The sequence below is a fragment of the Amblyomma mixtum genome, chromosome 5 (assembly GCF_055824585.1).
Source record: "Amblyomma mixtum isolate Tamu chromosome 5, ASM5582458v1, whole genome shotgun sequence".
NCBI lineage: Eukaryota > Metazoa > Arthropoda > Arachnida > Ixodida > Ixodidae > Amblyomma > Amblyomma mixtum.
This window is the reverse complement of record NC_143016.1, coordinates 15,718,622-15,742,507: the sequence shown is the minus strand read 5'-3', so window position 1 is coordinate 15,742,507 and position 23,886 is coordinate 15,718,622. Positions and strand designations below refer to the sequence as shown.

The 23,886-nt window shown below is 45.7% G+C and overlaps 1 protein-coding gene across 2 annotated transcripts in view; it reads right to left on the bottom strand.

Annotated features, from left to right (window-relative positions):
- LOC149341374 (hemicentin-2-like) overlaps window positions 1-15,164 on the bottom strand; it is a 206,345-nt gene extending 191,181 nt beyond the window's left edge. For both annotated transcript variants that reach the window (XM_089543458.1, XM_089543459.1), the window contains exon 1: window positions 14,428-15,164. In XM_089543458.1, coding sequence (XP_089399584.1) covers window positions 14,428-14,539 — 112 coding nt within the window. In that variant the 5' untranslated portion in view covers window positions 14,540-15,164. The remainder of the gene's footprint in view (window positions 1-14,427) is intronic.
- Window positions 15,165-23,886: the final 8,722 nt, after the last annotated feature.

Here is a 23,886-nt window from a genome sequence, read left to right as displayed (position 1 = left end):
AACACCAGTTGCCCGCCGTTAAGCGAAAGGGCAGCAGAGCGGCGCCGTTCATTTCTCGCGGCAGCACCAACGCTCACCGATCGCCGCCCACCCATCATCGGAGGCAGTGGTTTACGAGTCAGGTCGGTGCTCATCATCCCACCAGCTGCACTCTCCCATGTATTGGGATTCCGGCCGGCAGCCTCCCTTGTAATTGGCGTCTCGGCAGAGACACGACCCGGCGCAGCTTCTGCTCCTACCGCTGCCTCTCAGTGTTGGGCGCTGACAGCGAGCGTTCCGCAGCCGCGAGCCGCCTAGCGGACATAACCGGTGGCGGCCGTGCTTTTCGTTCGCGTCGATCACCACGCCCACCTAAGAGTCTGGCTCTCGCTGAGCACTGCGCGGACGATTTAACACGGCGCCAGAGCCAGCGGGCAAGGCTGCAGCTGTACGTATACTGAGACGGGCGTCTTGTGTGTGTGCGCTCCCAGAGCTCTTCCTTGAAAAAATTTATTTCGACAGTTCATAGACTGTCCATAGACTTTTGTCTGTAATTTCTATAAACTTTCTGTAGAAACATCCTATAGACCGGCCCATAGGAAGTACAAATCCCATACACAGTCTATAGACAATATATAGATTTATGGCCATACACTTTCAGTAGACTTTTTTCTATAGACAGTCTAGAGACTGAATAGACAAAAGGAAATATCTAAAAAGTCAGTAGAGGTTATAAGAAGTCTACGTACAGTTTAGAGACCCTATTTATAAGGGTTGTCAGCGAAAAACTTTAACGCTGGTCGTGGATGAATTCAAACGACGTAGCGGAAGACAAAGTCGGTTTTTTTTTTATTCACGTAATAGGCTGTGCGCAGGCAGATGCTGCGGTTCATTAAGAAAGAAATCTGTGGTGTTCGTAGGCAAGCGGGAATTTTAATGCATTCGCTTCTTCTTTCTTTTGAGCCTTGCTTCTATTCTAATCTTTTCTTTTCTTTTTCTGAAAGCGGCATGTAGGAAGAGAGCAGATAAAACGAGTTCGGGAATTACTTTTCTGCGTAAAAAGGTGTTCATGTTCTATTGAGACAGCACATTGGTTCAGGAAGAAGAAAATCTGCGAATGGAGGTTCCGGGAGGGTTCCTATTGTCTGTCCTCAGCACTCGTTTGGCCTTGTGTCTCTGGCATTTCCCTTCCTATGTGTCTCCACTGTTTTTGTGCGTTTGTATTAGAGGGACTACTGTCTGTCTCGATGCTTCTCGCTTTTCATATTGTACGTTAAACGAGCCGAACGTTGCTTCCAGCAATCCCTTTTTTATTCTCCTTTCTTGCAGGAAAGACTCAGCCGGTAGCAATAGCGTCTGCAGCCGAGCGGTGTATGGGCCTCGTTTATAAATTTTACTGTTTTGTTTTTATCAGCAGCCGATGTCTTCAACAGTTCGCTTCTGGATTAATCCCGGCAGATAAAGAGCAATGCGATGTACCAAGCCTTGCTTGTACGGGTTCAGATTCTCAGCTGCCACAAGGTTTTTGCATGCAGAACATAGACATTATGTGTGTGTTGTCATACCGAGCTCAGACCGGCTTATGCAAGCTGCATGAACCATTTTGAAGACAATTATCGCACATGTTCCGACGAGAGTAAATGAAGTAAACCGTCCTTGAGGTGCTACGTTTTCAGAGTTGCAACAGTAAATTTTGACTTCTTTTCGATCACGCACCTTATTTTGCGTCTCTTATAACTTGATTTGATATTTTTTACTAACTATTATTGTCTGTCCACATGTATGTTCTTATCTGCCTGCTTACTTGTCTCCTTGCATGTACGTATGTGTGTATGCACGTATGTACTGTACGTATGAGTATGCATGTATGTATGTATGTATGTATGTATGTATGTATGTATGTATGTATGTATGTATGTATGTATGTATGTATGTATGTATGTATGTATGTATGTATGTTCGTATGAGTATGTATGTATGTATGTATGTATGTATGTATGTATGTATGTATGCATGCATGCATGTATGTATGTATGTATGTATGTATGTATGTATGTGTGTATGTATGTATGTATGTATGTGTGTGTGTATGTATGTATGTATGTATGTATGTATGTATGTATGTATGTCCATCTATGAACGAGCGAAGTAGGAAACTGATAAGAAAACAGTATAAATCGAACACACCAGCCCGCTGGCCATCTGCGTAGAGTTTACGCAACGTCCCGTCGAACGAAGAGCAGAATTTCTCTTACGTCCTGACCCGACCGTCATTAAAGTCTTCTCTCTTCCTCTCAGTTCTGGAGTTTTCTCTTGGCAAAACTGAGGCAGGTGCCGTCGTAAAAATTCAGTGTCGCACACCGCACCCCATAAACCGGGATCACCGTTCGAGATTCTGGTGTCTGGAGTTCTCGGAAAGTGGGAGCGAGGAAATTTCCGTTCAACTTTAAAATAATTGTTCCACGCCGGGAACACCACCTCCTCGCTGCGAACGACATCGCTCACGAAAGGCGTCCGTGTGGAGCCAGGCAGACGTGGTGGGGAGAGGAGGGAGGAGGAGAGGGTGAGAGAGAAGCCCTGCATGTGTGGATCCGGATGAGCACACAGAGCAGCTCAGCCAGCGGCTGCCGATCAATTATGCACGACGGGGTCCCATAAACGCGGTTAACCCGACTCGACCCACTCCGCCCCCTTCTTTCCCGCAGCTGCGCAGCCGAGCGACAGCCATTGCGACACCGTGAGCCGCGAGAAGGGAGGCATCAATGCATTTGTCATGACGCCGACACCATTGAGACGGCGACGGCGCCCGCGGAACAAGCTGCGCGGTCGCCATGCGTGCCAACGAGCGCCGTCAACCCGCGCGACGCAGTGAACCCGCCTGTCCTCAACTGCACCAGGAAGGGACGGGAGTCTTCGTGGACGAACACCAAGCACCCGAATTAGTCTTTAGTAGTACTCCGTGGTATACAGTATGCTGAGAATAGAGAGTCAAGCGGGATTCGTTAGGTGGGGTTTTGAGGCTAATTACTGCTGGTCATAGGTCACGATACCCGGCACAAAGACTCCGCGAAGGCGGACCGCTCGTAGTGGTGCGTCGTCGTTCATCGGAGCGATGGAAGAGAAAGAACCATAAGGTCATCATGACAGAAAAGAAACTACGCCTTTTTTTTTTTCACATTACTGCGGCAGTTTTAACGTGGGATGTGGTGGCGCTCACGGTATGTGCTTGGCGGTTAACAACCTTGTTGAAGGCGCATCACGCAGCGGAAGCAAAACAAACTGGTTGTGCTACACAGTCCAGCGTACTTCCGCTTGTTAGAGGTGCGGGTTTGCAGACGATCCCGGAAACACGAGAAAAATTGATAGCAGAACCATCTCTCCTCTCAAACTGATGACAGAGTGCGGCCTTGTGACGCTCCACTGCCAAGGTACAAACGTCCCGCAAGAGTGCTCGAGAGCTTTTGTCGTATTGAAGAGCCCGTTTCTGAGACAGCATGGTTTTCTGCTGGCCAAAGCTTGTAACGCGAAAACTTTAGTCGGAAAAAAATGTCCGCCGTCGGCGTCGGCGGCGGTTTGAAACCTCGCAGCCGGATAACCTATAGGTGGGTCCCCCAGGTCACATGACCTTGTGGCGTCATAACAACTTGCCCAACGTATTGTGAGAAAACTGAACACCGTGGCAGGTAGCAGTTAAATCATTCATTGGTCGCGTGAGTTTGCTAGCGAATAGTAGCCTGGGTCGCACAAGCCCCAGCGGTGGCAGAACCTGCCACCGCAGGGCAGTGGCGCATCGCATAATAGCAGCACCACTGCGCCTAAGAGTGGTACGAGCACTCCCAGGGATCTACGAATGTTAAGTATAGAACGATCGATTTTGCATATATGGGCATTAACCCACGCTCCCCGCCGTACCCTTAAGGCGGAGCTTATGTGCCTCCTCCGTTTTTTTTAAATCGTTTCGCGACTGACCGGCTTACGGCAGCGCCCCAGTCACTCATCGTTTTCGTACGTGCCATATAATCTTTGTGGCATGACAGTGCATCGCTTTGCAGAAGGCATGTGAAGCAACAGTCCGGACTGACGTGACTTTCCATAAGTAAGGTTGGCCCAGTATTGGCCGTTGCCTTGTCTTTGGTCTCATTAGCTGTTGTCATTTTGTTGCTTTTGCTCTCTATGATGTGCATTTGATTTATAATTTGTCTTCACCTTCGTTTATAGTCTAACTCTCGTGGTTTATTGGTGCCTGTACAGATGTCAATCACGATATTGCTCCTACAAACCGCTAAGTAATTATAAAAGCTATGTGCTTTGCGAATCCTCCGATAATTTTTGCTGGAAGTAACGCTACAGGCAGAGCGTGGAAGAATGTTTCTGCTTCCCTGTGCTTTCATTTCTTTTTTTTACTTAATTATGCACCTAGTGCTACATTCACCCACCGTTAAACGGCCGTCCTGAGCCGCAGGCAGAGGGAAGCTGCAAGAATGGGCAGGTTGCGTCGCCATTGCTTTACGTGCAAACAGCACTAATGTCTTTTATGGCAGTGGTTACAAACGTCTAACGGGAAGTTCTTTATTCATGGTTCGCGTTTCCCTCGCTTAGATTCCGCTTTTCTTAGAATACAGGGCTACGTGTTTCGTTGAGCCTGCGTCTGCGTGTTGTAATTACATTACCCCCCCCCCCCCCCCCCCTCCCCCTAACCCCCCGCACTGTATGCAAGAAAGAACATTTCCAGCCTGATACGTGCACAGATTGCTAAGCGGATACAAGAGCAGTACTTATATGTAGCATTCCCAGTAGCAATTTTTTGGCGCCTTTATAGAGAGCAGTTTATGTTTTGATTTTTGGAGGTTTAACGTCCCAAAGCGACTCAGGCTACGAGGGACGCCATAGTGGAGGGCTCCGGAAATTTCGACCACCTGGGGTTCTTTAACGTGCCCTCACATCGCACAGTACACGGGCCTCTAGAATTTTGCCTCCATCGAAATTTGACCGCCACGGCCGGGATCGAACCCGCGCCTTTCGGGTCAGCAGCCGGGCGCCCTAACCACTGAGCCACCGCGGCAGCTTTATAGAGACAAGTGTTACCCAGACATTCGGTATGTATTTAACCTGAAATACGAGGTTTAACATTTAGCTTAATGCACTCTAAAAAAATACAAAACTAGTTGCAACACAAGTTTTAGAACATGATTGCCAGGCGTTTAATAGCTGGTTTTAATGCCACAGTGTGATAAATAGCACAGGTGTCACGGTTGCCGGGCTTCTGCAGAAAACAAGCCAAAAGCCCTGTACAAGTTATGCGTTTTTATCCAGAAATAAAAAACATAAAACCTTAAATCACACCACTACCCCCGTCCCTTTAATTCGTCTTTTTTTTAGTTTTTACACAAACCAAACAAAACAAAGCGCTCCCACTCATGCACACCTCTGTAGGCAGTCCACCGGCCTCCTTTTATCGCCGAGATGCTTCTAGGCTTATTAGGTTAGATGCTTCTAAGCTATGTTAGGTTACAGCAGCAACAATACGGTACCTCGCCGCGCTCTCGGCTCACGCATGCGGGAGCCAGTACAGCCGACCACTGATTCGGCCATTTGACGGCGATAGAACAATAAAGTGCCACCGTAACCAGGGTCGTAAGAAAGTATCGATGCCTGCGTGGAACAAATGGCTTCTCCGTTCATTGCGACGGCTCCAGGCAGAGTTACTAACCGTGATGGCTTTTAAATTGCCCCTCCGCTGTGTTTTTTCCTTAGCCTAGACGTGATGGCGTTCATTTCTTAGATTACCTTTGCTACGGAATATATTCCGGTACACATCTGATAAACATATGTGATAACCATTTCGCTTGCCAAACTTATTGGAGTTAAAGCGGGCCAACCAAGCCACGCTTTGACTTCCAGGCGTCGTAGCATCGCGTCATTTGCAAATGCCATGAAAAGAATCTGCTTGCACAAGAACCCTTTGTTCGGTAACTTTTCTACGTCGGGTAGGTAGCCTACACTAAATCGCGTGCGCTCGTTTTGATATCCATCGGTTCAGCTAAATCGCACGTAAGCTAGGAACTCAAAAAAGAAGCCTCCACTGACGTATCCCAAATGAAAATAATTTGGTACCTCCTGAGAAGACGCGGGACAAACTCCCGGCTGCAGCGGCCTCATGTCGATCAGGGCAAAATTCTAAAGAGGCCCTCGTTCCTCAGCGCTATCAGCAAACATTTAACGACCTCACGCTGTCAGAATTAATCCGAAGCCCTCCACTACTGTCTCTCAAAGTCCATGCGCAGCTTCGAATTGTGAGAGCGGCATACCATGCCAGAATTTCGTAGCGGTTTTAAGGTTTTCGCTCAGTGACAGCCTGCACTCCGGCTTCTTTCGGCCGTTCTTCCTCTTTCGATCGACTCCATCGAGCGAACCGACTATAGTTGGTGTCAAGCGGACGCACACAAAGGTGAATCGGGCTGCAATGCCTGCAGAGGGTCAGCAAGAAAGATTACGCACGAATTCAAGGAATGCCCAGCGCTTTATCTCGATTTGTTGCGAAGCGCCGCACCCTTTTTTTTTTTCTATTCCTTGCGTCGCGAGCCTTCATTTTTCACAGAAGGAGGCCCAAGATTACTCTCCTTCTCATTTTCTCCTTCAACTCCTTTCATTTCATCCTTGTTTCTTTATACGCAGCTGCTCACGATAAATACAAATTCAGTTTCAACCCGGAAGCGACTTTTCTCAGGAGAAACTGCAAAAAAAGAACCTTTTTTTTTTCTACAACGAAACTTTGTAAGGCTTTATAGAGGCCCGGGGAAGCCAGTTCTGCCTTCTGCTTTCGCAAACAGAATAGCTTTCGCTGGGCAATAAGGTCAATCGTCAAGTGCAGATTGAGCCTTCTGAGAAGGAACCGAAAGTTCACGACGCAACGAAAGAAGTTGAACTTCATCCGTGCTGGTGTTGAATTTAGAATGCATCGATTTCTCTTCCACTCTCGTGCTACTTCAGGTGTTCCCCTGATGATATCAATTTCTCTATTCACCCAAATGACCTAATAAAGCACAACCTCTATCTAACAGACGCCCTGTACAGCAAGATGCTCGATGTAAAGAAAGAAACGTAATGTTCTTGAAAGTCTTTTCAAAAATCAATGTGTTTTGTACCTCAGTTTATAATAAAGAATGTTTTCCCCACCGATGGAACAAGATTAACTCTTTCTTTTCCAACGAAAAAAAAAAAAAGCGACTCATTTTCTTAACATTAATACCACAAATTCGGGATAGTGGTCTTGTTCACTTGTTTTCCCACCGTGTGGCGCATGACAAGAAACTAATGGCTGTAATTTCTTAAGAAAGAAAGAAAATAGACTTCGTTACTGAAGGTTCTGCCTGAGAACCTCCTATCTGTGCGTGTAGCGTTTGACAGCTTAACGTCCTCGTGCGTGTAGATGCATTCGCTTATGGACCTACAGCGTTAGATTGGATAGTTATAGAAAAAAAAAAAGCTCGACGAATCAGTGAAGCGCCATAGGCGACAAAGCTTAACGGAGCTAGCTTGGAGCTGTTCCAAATTCCTGATCGCGTGTTCATCTCAAAGCAGTGTACACAGTTGTTCGGTCCTTATTCGATGTGAAGCACTTATAATTAATAAAGACTCATGTACTATTACTTCGATTATTTGCGCCTTCAGCTCATCTGGCATAGTGGACGTCTCAGATCGGTGGTAATCACGAATTCAATTCCCGAGTAGAGGCGAAATTTTTAAAAGCGGGAGCGGACAAGTAATCGATTAACTTAATTATTCCAACTTGAATGTTCACTCCATCTTACCCAGCTCACCCAGTTTCACTGAAAAAAAAATATTAATTTTCTCCTTTCTCGCATCCCCTCATTCGTGTGCTCCCTCTTTCTAACTGCCAGAAACTGAATCTGTTTAATGGTACATTAAGAAATAAATATAACTTATTTGGATAGCGATTAAAATAGTGAGTTGTTAGATGAGCTGGGATCACGTTAGGTAACGCTACTCACGCTAAAAGCTCATTTTCACACTGGTCATGTATTATCGATTCGTTAACGAATGCCTGGACGTCGAATCCACGAACGAGGGTTTCTCCAATGGTGCTCCCCGGCACAGCGATGCTGAGCTATGCAGTAATCACCAGTATGAGAGTTTAAATATCGCTTACCAATAGTATATCCACAAGTATCATTTATCAAGGTCGGCACGTAGCTAGGTGACGAGCTTGTATAATCAAGCTCCTTGCTTTTCCCGCCATTAACCACGACAACGAACTCTAATTTAGGGAAGCGGCGAGTGAGGAGGGCACTTAAAAACACATTTTAGACATCACAGAATCCAAGCGAAAGTTACAACACCGCTTCCTCGTGAAGCCGTGCTCATGTTTCAGATTTTACAAGTTTAGATTAAAAATCGGCAAGCTTTTACTGCGCCCGTGGAAGACGACAATATGACGATCGTGCAGGTAGTAGATATGCACGTACAAGTAGACGCGAAATGAAATAGGACACTTTCGGAGCTTCCAACCCTTGATAAGTCTATATGCGTCGCTAACGTATCTTTTTTTTTCCTCTTTTTACCTTGAGAGCCATAAGCGCAAGCCCACCCTGAGTCATCGTGTAACTGAAGCCCTTTGTAGCTGTCATTGTCTTGTTCATGCTTACCTCTTCTTGCCTTGGTGCTCAGGCGGATAGACGTCAAGTCAAGAAAAGCCAATTCATGAGCCCAGCCAAGAAAAAGAGAGAAAGAAAGAGCCAAGAAGAAGAAAAGAAAGAAGAAAGAGGAGAAAAACAAGAGAAGAAGAAGAAGCTAAACTGGAAAGATGCCTCATGGAGAGAGAAGTGGACGTGACGACTCTCGCCAAAACTAAGCTAAGCCATAGTCTAGTTTAGCCCGTAATTTTAATGCAGAAATACATCTGACGGCTACATTTGTATCTTTACTTTGTCCACAGATTTTTTTCGGTCCGTCCAAACCACGAGAAAACTAGAGGAAATAGCACATCCGCGGAAAGGTATGCATTTTGTTGTGTGGCGCCCTCTTGGGTCGACACACAATTCACTTAGCTGATTTGTAAATCTGGTCTAACAACAATGACTTTGTTTGCTGTGTGAATAAAACCGTGGGGAACGGGCGCAAGCCCGCTTTTGTTCCGCTCGGAACTGAGTCGTGTCCTTCAGCGGCCCGTTGCGGGCCTTGCCGGGGTGTTCATGCAACACCACACATTTCAGTGGGATACAAACCCGCGCCTTTTTTGAGCCAGTACGGGTAGTGGCAACGCGGCGTGCTGAAGCCGTTATCACTATTTTCACTTGGAATGCAAAGGCTTATATGCAAAGGGCACTTGCCCATGGAATAGTTGGCTAGCAATTAGTGAGACAAGAACAAAAACAGGGCTGCTAAAAAATAGAGCTATATCCGCCCTCTTTTGTCCTCTTTTGCGTGAAATATGTCCTCACGAGATGACCAAAAAGGGATTCCTTGAAACCAGTGCAGCTATTCACGGTATAAGTTGCATCTGCGACGTCCCCCGAAAAGCCTTGCCTCGCGAAATCCCTCGTTCTTGTCGAGTAGGACGCGTGGTCGATGCCACCTTAGAAAGGCTTCTCGGACGCTTTGTACTCATCTGCTTAGAAGTTAAAGAGGCTAACGGGATCCTGGAATAGGGAAGACCGACCACTGAAGCTCCACATCTATCTCTCCCCCACCCCTGTGCCCTAACCTTTCTCTTCCAAAAAAGTTTTCTGGTAGAATTCGCGGTCGTTAGACGCCACCAGACACTTCGAAACGCTTTCAGAGTGGTTCAGCTTTCGAGCAAGAACCAAATGAAAGGCGCAGCCCGGCAAGATGGATCGGACACACGACGGGGTCGATTGGCGTGGAGGCACAACCACACTACAAATTCGAAATGTCTATCAACACTTGGCCGCCGCCCTAGGCGACGGCGTGTCAAAGAAGAATGCAACGAAACGGGTTAATGAAGATTTGTTTACTGACAAAGTTCGGTGTCTAAGCATTAAAACAAAACACGGAGAAGTATATACGCATGCATTCCTCTAGTGGGGTAGACTAGGTGTAGCGCGGACTGGACCACAATTTTTTTGTAAATAGTTCTCCTCTGGACCAATAATGTCCGTCAGTCGTTTTCAACTTCAGTGCAGAAGTAACTACAAAATTTGTTGATATGCGCAAATTGGCACTCCCTTTCGTATTGCCGCTACCTGTACAATCTGCTTTAAATGGTCCCAGACACGCGACCTTGCACCGGCCGAGTTGTTGCTTCCAATGGCCGAAGAACTTGGTGTTGCTTTTGATTCTAGGCGAACGCATTAACAAAGTATTATGCCAAGATTTTCGCTTTACCTCGCTCTGGAGGCAAGTACGAGGGTGTGAGAACTTTTTCAGAAGGGGGTGCGTCCCTCTTGTTCATGATAGTCTCGGCTACAATGTTACTTATAATGATGAATAAAGGCTCCTTGTTTTCATTTTCTTCGGTTTTACGGCATTAACTACATTAGTAAAAATGACCATTGTTTCCTCAAAATCTGTTGTGTGGTTGCGTAGTCAGAGGACGGAGCGACGGTGTGAGAGAGAGAGAAGACGAGAGGGAAAGGAGAAAAGAAGTGTAGAGTTACTGTGACTGTAAAGCGCGCTCATATAGAGCCCCTGGCGGAAGCAAGAGGAACTAGCGCTCGTGTCGGAGCTGCTGCGATCGGAACGAACGAAGGAATGCGAGGGGGTAAGAAGGAGAAAGGGCGCAGCAATAGCAACCGTAGCGGTGCGCGAAATCATACAAACGTAATCACAAGACGAATATTAAAAGCGAATGTGAAGAGACGATAATTAAAACCATTCTGCTGGCGCTGAAATTCCTCACCAAAATGTATGATCTCCTATCAATTTTATTTTCTGTCTCTGCTTTGCTTTGCGTTTTTTTCTACAACTCTAAGAGCAGTACGGGTGAAATAGAAAAACTGTTTAGGATAGCTTGCATTTATTGCGCATTGTCCCATTCTCTCCTGAAGCTGTAGATTAAATATTACGCGCATAAAATCCAGTTGTGCTTTTCTGAACGTATCCAACTTCGTAGTTAGGACGCGCGTACGTGAGCGCATATTCTGCGCGTGTGTACGCCACTGGGCGCTAATTTACAGGCAAACTTAAGTTTGCGCTTAAACTAATTCGTTTCTTCGTCAAATTTTCAAATATCGTCGACACTCACCACGAACTCCAGGAAAACTAATATCTACCCAATAAAAAAGTATATCAAGTAAAAACAAAGCGCTGATTGCGGTAACACACAGACTCAATGACAGAACATTTTTCTGAGCGATCAGTAATAACGTGCACATTACTGCTCATAAACACCAGTTCATCCTATCCAGTGATGGCGGAGAAAGGATACATATGCAAGGAGACGGCAACCATTGAATAGGTCAGAAAAAAAAGGAAGACTTGTGGGGCTTCTAACCACATTTCTAAAGAAGAAAACGGTATGGAAGTTAGGTAGCCTTCTATGGTGTCTACAATCAATATCTAATGTTCTTCTTGTAATTATCCCGCCAATACTATGGTTGTAACCGGTTCCATTGCCCTGATATGGTATGCATGAGTCATCACCGTCTACAATGTTCGTGCACTTCCGTTGAAGTGTCATGTGGGATTATACTGTTCCGACTAACTAATCCGACTTAATTCATTCACTAATCCACCTTAATCTATTTTCTAAGGTGGGCCTACTTCCAAAAGTTTGGAGAACCTTTAAAATTTCCAAGGTGGGCCAACTGCCAAATTTTTAGGGTCCTCAAATTTTCAAATTTGGCGGTGCTGATGACCTCACGACCCTTTCGACCAATCAAGGAATTGCGTGACAAAGCCGGAATATTTTTGTGAGTCCACAACCTAAATTTCACCGTAATAAAAGCAGTGGAAACGCCAACTGTTAGCCGAACCGCTTTGCACAGCTATATGCTTCTGCGGATTCATGTGTACCATGCATAGCGTGACGGCTGAGTACAACAAATCTATCAGACAGGCAAACCGTCGGCCAAGTGTTGATCATTAACTACTTCCGACAGCTCTATTTCACTTTGCGCGGGCATTTTATTTTTGATTCACTGCACGATGGGCCATTAAAAGCTCCAGTTTAATCGAACCGTCCTTTTCATTTATGTGTTCCTCTTTCTCGGTTTTCTCTTATCTTTTGCGTTTTCTGAACTAACGCTCAGTTTAATATATTCGTGCATAATCTTTTGCGTAAATTTCTGTGCCATCTGTTATTCAAATCAGCCCTCAGCCTGTTCTTGGTTGAAAGATTAATGTTAAAAAGCGTTTATACTGAGGCCGAATTGCTGTTTAACCAAAGCAGGGTCAAGTTGGTGCGGGAAAAGTATATTGAATGGCTCAAGCGTGGAATAATTTGCAACGAGTGCTGGAGGATACCCGTCTGCAATGCTTTTTCAGTTGCTTGTTTCTGGACGCTGACCGAAAAAAATATCTTGTATAACATCTTTGTACACCACATAATGAGACATGCAAATATGCAAAAGAAAGACTCAAATATAACCTCAAGTTATAATCTGCTTAGCGTAAATGGAAACGGAACAACGGAATTTTTTTTACAGCATGGAAAGGATTTTTCACAGATATGCAATTTTTATACGGAAAGAAAAAAAAGAGCATAAGCTTTAAACAGGGCTAGTGTTAGGGCTTGCGCCACCCTTCAATCTGTGGTCTTACTTCAAACCAGCGCAACACTAACAACATGCAAAGGAACACAAGTGTGGAAAATCGCTCCGAAAGCACTACATGCTCTAAGTGCATTTCTAATCAGTAAAACAATATTCTTAAGATATCTATCTCAGAAACAAAATTAGGCGCCATCAGTATAGTCACGGGCTCGCATTTTTTTTCAAGTGCTCTGAGCTCGGCGTATGTTTCCTTCTTCGAACACCAGGTATCATCCAAGGCAGTCTATGCTGGGCTTTCTGAGTGGTATTTGTGGCGAAACATTTTTAAAGAGAAAGAATTTGGTTCATTTAATAAATCCGCATATGGTCTGCTATTTTTTTTTATTCCTAGAGCCGAACAAGCATGCGAGAGATTCTCACCGCTACCGCGTTATTTTTTTTAATAAATAACAAAACAATAGTAAGCACGGGAAGCCCGAAAGAATTCCACCTCAGAGGTAAAAGTATACATTGAAATGAAACAAACCTTCTATTTACGAAAACAAATTTGGCATGTTGACCAAAGAAAACCTCGTACCAATGTTTTACTTCAAGACACAGAACCGGTTTCCCAACCAGCAAGAAACCTGGTTATGTTTTTGTGCTAGGCAGAAGCTCTTCCTGAAATTAGTTTTTTTTTTTCCTGCATTGTAGACGAAAACGTGGCTTTTTATTGCATGTAACAAATTAATGGAAGTGGCAGTACTACTTTTTTTAATATTGGAAAATTGCAGCGCAGCAGTAACAAGGACGAGACAAGAAGGACGCAAACACAAGCGCTTGTGTTTGCGTCCTTCTTGTCTCGTCCTTGTTACTGCTGCGCTGCAATTTTCCAGTATGCAGAACCAAGTAGCCAGTCACTATGCTTTAAACTTTTTTTAAGTTTTAAAAAGGCTATTTGTAAGTTTTCTAGGGACCATTCGCCTAATGGGACAGGGCTGGAGGTACTGCCTTTGCAAAAGTATCAAGCAACGGTAGTTTGCTTGATATCAATACAGTGCAGCCCTCAGAGCACCCCTAAAGATTAAATGTTCTCGAACGCAAGGACAAGGTGATATTTGCCCTACACAGATTTGGAGCTTAAGATTGGCCATAAGCGCTTCATTATTCGGCTAAAAAAACAAACTGCGTTGCCTAGTGACTTTTGGCAATGAGGGTACGTTCGTTTTACGCCGTGAGAAACCCGTGGAACAACTTCCTCAGTGATTAAATGCAAGTGTAACCCCCCCGCCAACACCTCAACATTATCGCCAGCACTACCAATGCTTTTCATTATTTCTTTTCCCCATTTTCTCCCCTTTTTATTGTTCACTTTTTTCCGGCTATTCAGCGCTACAAATATCTACGAATAAAGCAGCGCAAACTACATCATTTGGTGCACTTTCTTTTGATCCATTGCTCTAAGTGCTATAGTGAAAACGCTCTTCGAACTCCATCGTGTAGTGCGCAGTCTAAAAGCGATGCGCACCAAATGCAGATAAAAAAAAAACATTAATGTACTGTTCTCGTAATTGTAATTTAAAGGCGCCTAAAACCGCACACACACAAAAGTCAAGAGAACGGGACAGAGCGCCTCTCGAAGAGGCAATTGTACTAGAAATTTAGCTTAAGAGAACCTCGTGTAGGGCTACTTGGTAATTCATAGTAATTTAAAGGCGCCTAATACCACACACGCACACACACAAGACAAGAGAAGGGGCAGAGCGCCTGTTCTCACCTGGCACAGACTCCCCCGTCGTCTCAGCTCTGGTCGCGTTAATCCATGACAATTGCAGCAGCCCCACGATCGGCAACGTCACCGCACAGCGAAGCCATAGCGACGCCAGCATAACAACTGCGGGCTACTCCGCGTCCGTCCGCTGCCCGGTACCGTGCTCGCCGCTCAGTTTTTCCGGCGCAGGGGTTTTTCACCTACGGCACCGCGCGAGCGTCATCTACAGAAAATGTAGGCGACGCCTTCCACTCAGCAAGCGAACACCACTCCGATGTCGAACAGCGGATGTCTATCACCTTTTCTTTTTCTTCTCCGCACACCAACCGTGCAACGACACCGCTGTACCGTTCAATATTCTCTCCCGCGTCGCCACGAACAACGCACCTGTTGCAAACACTCGATAGAAGAAAAAGAAGCCGAAGAGGCGGCGAGTCAGATACGGATCAGTTGGAAACGGCAAAACGCTCCGCGATTCTGGCTAGGAGAAGCGAAACTTGGTGCGTGCCGGCGGCGTTACCGTCTCCGCGTGCAGGGCATGCGACGAGTGTTCAAACGGCCAGCGCGAGAACAAGATGCGGTAGGAGTTTTCAGGGAAAACTGGTGAAGCCGGAGCGGGCCCACACCGCTGTGCGGAGAGCGGCAAGTAGCAGCCGACGCAGCCTCTACGCTACGACTACTTGCTTCAAGGCGCGCGTGGCACAGTTTCGAGGACGAGTCCGTCGCCTGCGATGTCGTTCGGCCGAAAACTGCCGCGCGGCGTCTTTTTGTGCGAGGGAGAGAGCGAAAAATAAAGGAAAAGGGGAGGGAGAGACACAAGGGAGAGATGACGGCGGAGAAGGATGGCAATGGCAGGGAACGGGCCGGTGTCTGCTTCGGGGCCCTCCACTAGATGTCCCGCGCAGCATCGGGGGCGCGGCCGTAGCGCCATCTGAGGATCGCTGGTCAAACTGCTGTGTCCGATCCAGTCCCGCCGCCCACACCAGAAAGTGACGATGGCTAGGCTGCTTTTCTTCGCGTTGTCCTCCCTTGCGTTTTGGCGCGAAGGTTGTTTTCCTCCGCCTTTTTTTTTTCTTTTGTTTGCGGCGAATGCTCTCGCCGTCGTCTTCTCGGCCACTTTGTTGTGTGTGCCCGGATGCTTCGTGTGCGGTGCAGCGGTGGTGCTCTCTAATCAGCTCGTGTATCTTCTGCAGCAGCAGGCAGGCAGCTTTGGAGAAACCCGATCTACAAACAGAGGCTCGCACACTTTCTCTCTTCCTCTGGTGTGCGGGCCTGCTGCCGAAACACAATTACGCCCAAGGCGAGCACCGCGGCGGCAGGCAGTGAATGCCGAGGGGACACTATTGTGCAAAGCTCGCGGCGTGCGGGCCACAGCAGACACGAACCAGACACAAAGAAACTAAAACCTCATAACCTTTCTCTCTAGATTGCTTGTACGAATACCCCCCCCCCCCCCCCACTCCACTCTTCACTTGCCTCCATTTTGTATGTGCAAACTCTCTCTTTCTTTCCTTAGCCCCTGCGTCTTCATTTCAAAAGATAAATGACCCTCTCGAAACGGGACCGGAGCATGTTCTCGACAGTTTTTTTGACAATGGTCGAATTGCTCTGACAGAAAACAAAACGCGGTTTTGTCTGTCTCATTCGATTTGGCTGCTAACGCTGTAATCTACAAAGGACAGTTCTTAAATTCTGGGACCCTCAATGTAGGACACTTTTCAGAGTTTTCGCGTTTGCCTCGCTTATCGTTCTCAAGTGGCTGTTGTTACTGTTGTAAGGTGCTGTTAGTGAGATGTCAAAGGGAATGATCCATTCGTCTTACGCGCAGCAAAATTTTTCTTTTAAAGTTTTCCCATTACCCGCGTCCAGTAGTTTGGACTGCTAAGAAAACCAGTGGGGAACGTTTTTGCCGATAGCAAAAAGGTTAATAGCAAAAAAATGCAAAGCTGCCGAGGGGGTGATGGGCAGATATATTGATTGTAATTTCCAACTCTTACAATATATGAAAAAATTGCTTTCATAAAATATTTTTCGTTGAAAATGGTTTTGCCCAGAATTGTTCAGTATGTGAAGGGGCCCGTTACGAGGTATGTACCGTCTTTGTCAAAAGTAACCAGGCTGCATGGTTTGCTTCTAGCTTGAATAGTGGAGCCCTTGTGGCTTTCCTAACGCCAAAAGGTGTTGGAAGGTAAGAAGACCCCCAGTCCTTACCTTAAACGACCATTTCAACTTCAGGGAGGCTGTAATGGCTCCACTGTGGGAGCTAGAAGCAAACCTTGCAGCCTGGTTACTTTTGACAAAGGCTGTACATACGAAGGAAGCTAACAGTCACCGCAACCAAAGAATGGGTAAGGGAGCGTTTTATTTTTTTTTTTAATAATTTGTGCTGTTGATCAGTAGGAAATCAATAGTGCAAATATTTAACACAGGTCGCAACCATACACCATCGGTGGGGAGCGAACCCACGGCCTCGGAATTTCGCGTACAGTGCTATAATAACTGTGCTGCGACAGCGACAGCGGTCCAACCTTCTTGTTTAGGGGGTATTGGTTTTCCGTCAAATCTAACCCTGAGTGTGTTCACCATCGCCACCTTCGTTCGTAGCGGCAGACGTAACACGTCCTGTATTACCGCAAGTGTCACGCGGAAAATGATCGAACGGTGAGGGTGGGAGCTGGGCGAGAATCCCCTATGTTACCTGCGTCATCAAGGCTGCCAGAACCGGGGTCCTCGTTAAGCTATCTAGTAGGGAAGTATAGGGAAATCAGGGGCTCGTTGTGACATGCAAACGAAGAAAGCCAACAGTAACCTAAACCAAGAAAAATATATAGGAGAACATTTTGATCATTTATTAAATTATGCTACCGATCAAATGGGAAATGAATATGGCGAGTTACTTTACGACAAAAAGATAATCGATAGCAATGTAGAAGAAAAACCAACTCTGGGGAAATGTAGTAACAAACGCAGTGCTCTCAAATCATTTAGCTCGGGTCGCCGGGCAGTGCACTATATAACAAAACAGGCAAATAATTAATGTAAGCTCTGTCCACGCAATAACGATTTTTTTCTTTAGACGGGTTCTTAAGCCTAACAAGGACACATGTAGCAATAAATGTCTGCATGGTGTTCAGAAGAGCCTGGAAGGAGCTATATATCTTTTTGTTGAATTTATGCAAAGGTCGGCAAGGAAAGAAACTTTTAATTGTAGCATCATGAGCAGGATACATATAGTTAACCAGTTGCTAGAAATGCAAAAATCCACTTCCACTGACTAAATGCGGAAAGAGATAATCATGAGGCATTCAGGGGTTAGTTTAACTTTTAAAAATCTAAGCATAGCCTATTTAATTCCCCCATTCTTTCTTAAATGTGAAAAACAGACGCATTCACTGTCAATGATTTTTCTCTTTAATTATTTTTCAGCTACTGTGGAGGCCACCGTATTTATTCTCAGTTGCAGCGCTCATATATGGGTGCATTAAAAAATGGAGACGAGCCAGCAAGGTACAAGTTCTCTGCATTTTCGAAAGTTTTTGGAGTTTTAATAAATTTTATCCACACCACAGCAGATCACGATGAAGTCAATACGTGGCTGGTACGAAATTAAACCTCTTTCAAAAATAAAAAAACTTCATCTAGCCTACACGTCTTATACCACCAGGAGGAGAGACATCTTTTGGAGAAAAAAATCTACCGCAGCTCGCAAATCTTTGTACCCTGAAGCGGACAAGAAAACTTTTTTCATCGCATTCATTTTCCGCCCAATTAATCGAGAGTAGACTACATTTCACCGATGTTGAATTTATCCTCACATTTTTTCCCTTCAACAAGCTCCAAATTGCACCTAAATTAACGCAGTTTCTCTCTGTCTTTGTCTCACTGAGAGCAATCAACTTCATGTCAACAGTGCGAAACAGCTTCTCGAAAGGAATCAGTCAGTTTCCACCAATATAACAAATTCTGTTGTTACCTCTGCGCTGAAGTTTCAAGTGCAAGAGGGCATTATCTGACCGGAGGAAGATTATTAAAAAAAAATTAGGGGGACACTTAAGCTCCGCCTTAAGGATACGGCGCGGCAGCGCTAATGGTTATTTGCTACTTTCTTTCTTGAATGTACCGCTTTCTGATTACACGCACTCATTAGCATACATCAGTTGGCATGCAGGACCACGTGATACGCCACAAGGCACACAGGGTCCATCGTTAACCAAGTAAAACGAACGTATCTCAATTGCCTTGGAGCAGCGTGTCCTTCTAGAAAAAGTCATGGGTTCGATTCCCAAAAAATTACTTCGTTTCCATTTAGTGTAATTATTTTGCTTTACATCCTTGCATGTCATAGTGACATTTGAGTCGTGCTGTGACCTCATAATGACATTTAACTCTAGTTTTAATCATTTTCATTCCACAGCTCAACTTTTGACGTCACAACCCTCTCGACCAATCGGGATTTTCTCGACGCACCAACGCCACATCCACGCCAGTTTTTTCCACTGCACGGGAGCTTAACGCTCTCGCGCTGAATTAGTGGGACGATTAAGTCATCTTAACAGTAGAATCCGATAGTATTAAATTTCGCATTTGTCGCAGGTTCTGTTGCAACGTCTGTGTGTTTTCATCAGTTTCCTTGCAACTGTTGGACCATCGATCGCCATATTCGGTGCCGACATTTGCATTTATCAAATTTGTTTCTGATTTTTTATTTCGATTCTCTATCTAGTTTACTGTCTAGAAACAAAGTTTCTAATAGTCCGGTGAGCAGGTTGTGACGACGTCACAAGTTCACGTGACCTCCCTCTATCTTTTATTAATTTATTTACCGATGTAACACTCAATATAATATACATCGATGTAACGTTTCAATCTTGCAACGCATTTTACTGGAAAGGTTGTTTCACTGCAAGAAGCAAAAGCTCAAGGAGAAGCTTACACTAAAGAGTACTATGTCATTTCGTTAATAGCTGTAACAGTGATGGCGATGGCCATGCGATCGAATGAGCGAGGGAGGGAGGGCTGGAATGGGGGGGGAGGGTGAGTGAGTGAGTGAGTGAGTGAGTGAGTGAGTGAGTGAGTGAGTGAGTGAGTGAGTGAGTGAGTGAGTGAGTGAGTGAGTGAGTGAGTGAGTGAGTGAGTGAGTGAGTGAGTGAGTGAGTGAGTGAGTGAGTGAGTGAGTGAGTGAGTGAGTGAGTGAGTGAGTGAGTGAGTGAGTGAGTGAGTGAGTGAGTGAGTGAGTGAGTGAGTGAGTGAGTGAGTGAGTGAGTGAGTGAGTGAGTGAGTGAGTGAGTGAGTGATCTTTTTACGCCGACGAAATAACGGTAGTGTATTTTGTGACGGCCGTGAAGAGGGCCTTCTCTGAAATTCACTCTTTCTTGTAATTAATCATTTGGAGCCAGTGTTGGGGGAGCATTCAAAGAAATTTGTGTTAGGTTTCCTAAATGACTCAATTGGAGAAATAGCTAGAGCATTATTTGGTGCACTTCATAACAGAAATACTTCCTAAGAGCGAGCGGTAAAATGCCTTTGTCAACGACAACGCATTTCTATTCATCTGTCCACAAACCATATGTGCCCTAATCCTTTCCCCTCCATGTCCGTACAGCTCCTCGTTTATTAATAGCGAGCTCTCTTACCGCAGTACGAACATACTCCCAGTGTTAGAGCCACAACACCAGTGCATATTTTTTTTTTCCACTGCTACTTCCTGCCGTCCACTGAGTAATGAAATTTATCCGGGGAAAATAGAGATGTCCAAGTCAAGAAGCCTTTATACATTACCCACCAACAAGTACTGCTTCTCTCCGGTGCTTTCAACACGCTCAACTCTTTCAAGAGGGTCATTGTTTGAGCTCCTTTCGGAGTTCAATTAACCGACCTGCTCACTACTCCTGGACTGCAAGCAAGCGAGAACTTCTCGCGTGAAGACCATCGCAAACAGGTCATTGCAGAGGTTTCGGATAGACGCTAATTCCACTCGACATTTTCAATGGCCGCATGGCGAGGTAGGCTCACAGGACGCTTTGTGCCAGCGCTACGAGGCGATGCGTTCGTAAATGTGACTGAAGAGAGTTTTTATGCACGGAGCGGTGTTCACAAAGAGGACGGAAAGCACAAGTTAGATAATTATTCTGCATCTCAGAAAAGCTCCGATGTCGAATTCTCATTACCGAAAAAAGCTCTGATGGCTGAAAGGCTGGCGTTGATATTGATGCATTGTCATCACTGGTGAAAAGTAGGGCTGAGAAAGTAATTGCGCATTACTTTTTGGGCCTCTAACAAGCTTATGTCAAGACAGACATTTTATCCTCTTAGGACCATATTTACGTAATTAAACTGTAACAGATTCCTCACTTCTATACCTCGATTATATATCTTGGCCGAACTTCCAGGCCTATCGCTTTCGCGTTTACAACAAAAAATGGTGGAACGGGGCTCAAAGCAGCTGGTAAATGCGTGAGGTATTTAGGGCTGTTTTAAATTTGCTGAAATACGTGCTGTCATGACGTTTTCTGAGCCACTTATTATCATAATCTCTTATCGTAATCATAATCTCTTTTTCAGAAATATGTAACCTATATGCGAGTATTGACGCAAGACAATTTATTATTTCAATCAAATCATCTGTACTGCTTGAAAACCCGCGTTCTTATATTAAGCATTGGGGAAAGTTTCAGCCTATGTGCGGGTAACTTAAAATGTCGAGAACAGGTTGCGGGATGCCTACAAAGTTTTATCCGAATTCCTTTTTTTCTTAAATCAATGGCGAGGCGCATACACTACACATATAGTACTAGTATGCATTTGTGCAGGTTAACAAATTCCCGACTTGACCAGCTGCGCCTTTTGCTTCTCGTTATGATTTGCCCTATGCTACTCTACAATCGGCCTGTGTTTCGAGAAAGACGCAACATTTGTACACACAAAAACAAGTCTTCCCAATAACCTAAACATTTCCTAGCGGAAATCATTACAGGTTTTCGATAAATTTGATACAAAAGTAGAGAAAAAATTTGTTCAAATATTCATCCTCGCTGCTTCATCAATAAACTGCTTCACCAATAACGCACTGGCAATGTTTCGAAAGAGAAAATTCTCGTTCCAAACACTAATAATTTTTTCCCTCGGCCAGCATTTCACTCCGCAAAAAGACCCCGTCGACATCAGCTTTCTCCCTCCCCAGTCTCTAATAAAAAAGACAAAAAAAAACAGGAATGGAAGCAACCACCTTTTGAGCCGACTGCACATAACCCAGAAGCCGTGAAAAGCTTCTGGGCCGACATGGATCGTTACTCAGCGCCAACATGGCTCGCTGCGTGGTCGGCTTCATATGCGTACGGTGCCTCATTAAAGCAGAGCCATATTTATCGGCCAGAAGTTGGACAGGGAGGCGAAAAAAAAAACATTAAATATATTTTTATTCCACAGTTGTTGTTTCCACTTTCCCTGTAGTCGACATAATCACACACACAAAAAAATATAGAGCGCCGATCTACGCCTCCCGCACACTCGAACGCATACGCGCAGACAGGAACACGCCAAGTTTCCTGCACAACACCCCGTTCCTCCTCGCCCCATTGACTGCTTCCCACAGTTTCTCTTCCGTCGATGATGTGGTTCCTGCGGGAGGGGGTGGAGTCTAGGTCCCCCTTTCATTTTGCTCCCTTCTCGAGTTGCGCAGCAGCCAGAGGCCGCAAAGGCGTGCCAGGCGAATCCATCTATGCCTGCTCCTGTATGTACGCGCTCGCTCAGGCGTGCGCGTGAGTGTGCGCTTGAAGCCGCGCCGCTATTGCTCCCACAAGGGCCTCTGCGCTAGGTCTATCGAACATAATGACTCCGACGGGCTCCCTGAACCTGGCAGCAGCAGCAGCAGCAGCTGCTGCTACTGCTGCTGCTTCTGCAGTCCCTGCAACAGCGGCCGAATCGACGGCGGTGGCCGCTGCAGTCTCGCCACAGCACTAGGGGGCACTTCATGGCGAGTCTTGTTTGAGGTCGTTTGCATTTTAAGCGGACCGGCGCGCCGCCACCACGCTTTGTTATGGGCGGCGCGATTTATGCGCTTCATTCAGCCGTGAGCGTGTGCACGTGATGGAATCGATATTCGAGCCGTTCAGGGGTCGTGCAGCCGATGCCGAGGGTAATGTGGTCGTGACGCGTCACGGTTGTCTGGCCGCGAGAGCGCGGTCGGAGATTTTGCCAGGTACTGCACACTGTGCGCTACGCGCGAAGAGGCGCACCTGGCGATGAGTGGAAGTGATGAGAGAAATATAAAAGTTCTCGTTGAAAACTTCTCTCTCACTCGTCCTGCATTTTTCCCGCTCGCTGTATGGCGCACGCAGAAAGGGCTTTTTGGGCCTGGCTGGTACATATATTGCACTTAAGTGCAATATAAATAAATAGCAAATTTAAACCGTCGTGTCAGGTGCTTGTTTCTGGTCCCTTTCCTACGTGAGTGTGCCCATTTCCGCTTTCTTTGACTAGCTTTCCATATTCTGAAGCGACCAGCACACTATACTCATATAAGTAATAAAATGTATGCACAGTGGAAGATGTATTTAACGCTTTCAGATTTAACGCAGAGGAACATGTCTCTCGAGCGTATTTCTCACCGCTAAAAAATAACTCGCGAAAGTAGAGGACAGTGACGGTTACTTACAGGCTTCACATTTTGTCAGTTCTTTCGCTTTCTCTCAATGCATTTTGTTTGATTAGTTCCCTTTAGGGGAAAAAAAATGGCCGCAACACCCAGGCAACCCCTATAGGCGTGCATTTAGCGACAGCACAAGGCGCGTTACTGCACCTGATTCCCGCGTCTCGCCTCCGCTCCGTGCGATTGGCTTCAGCCTCGCGCTGTCGAGCTCGCGGTCTACCTGGCACTTTTGTAACATGCGCTCAGCATCGTTCGCATTCGCAGCTTGATCCCAACGTCGAGCTTGGCGCTTCGCTGCTAGTTCACGTTGATGTACTCTCTAGTCCCGAATACACCCATATGGGAGTGAAAAGGGAGTAAGGTATGTCCTCCAGCGGTGCACTTCCATTGATAAAATGGAATCAAGGCGGAAAGCTGGACTAGTTGGTTTGACATAGTTAATTAAAAGACTAGCGCATAAAACTAGGACAAAGACAGAGAAGGAGACAGGAGTGTGCTAGAAGGCATCTTACTTCCTTTGTACTCCTTTCTGTGTAGATTGCACCATAGGACTCTAATGAGACCGTCGCTTCCGTTCTGCAGCCACGGCACTCTTCTTTTCTGGTGGTGTCAGATCCCGCGATGTATAGTTGTCTCTGGTTCCGTTAACGAGTCTTAAGCAACGTTAACGGGCCTTTCTGTGCTTCTCTCTCTCTCTCGTCGGACTGATGCGAATAATTAAAAAGGTGAAATCAGCGCCTCATTTAGCAAATCTCTGTAATACATTTTGTTTTGTTTTTACGGGTATTTGACATGCGATAATGGCCTTAAATACTTTC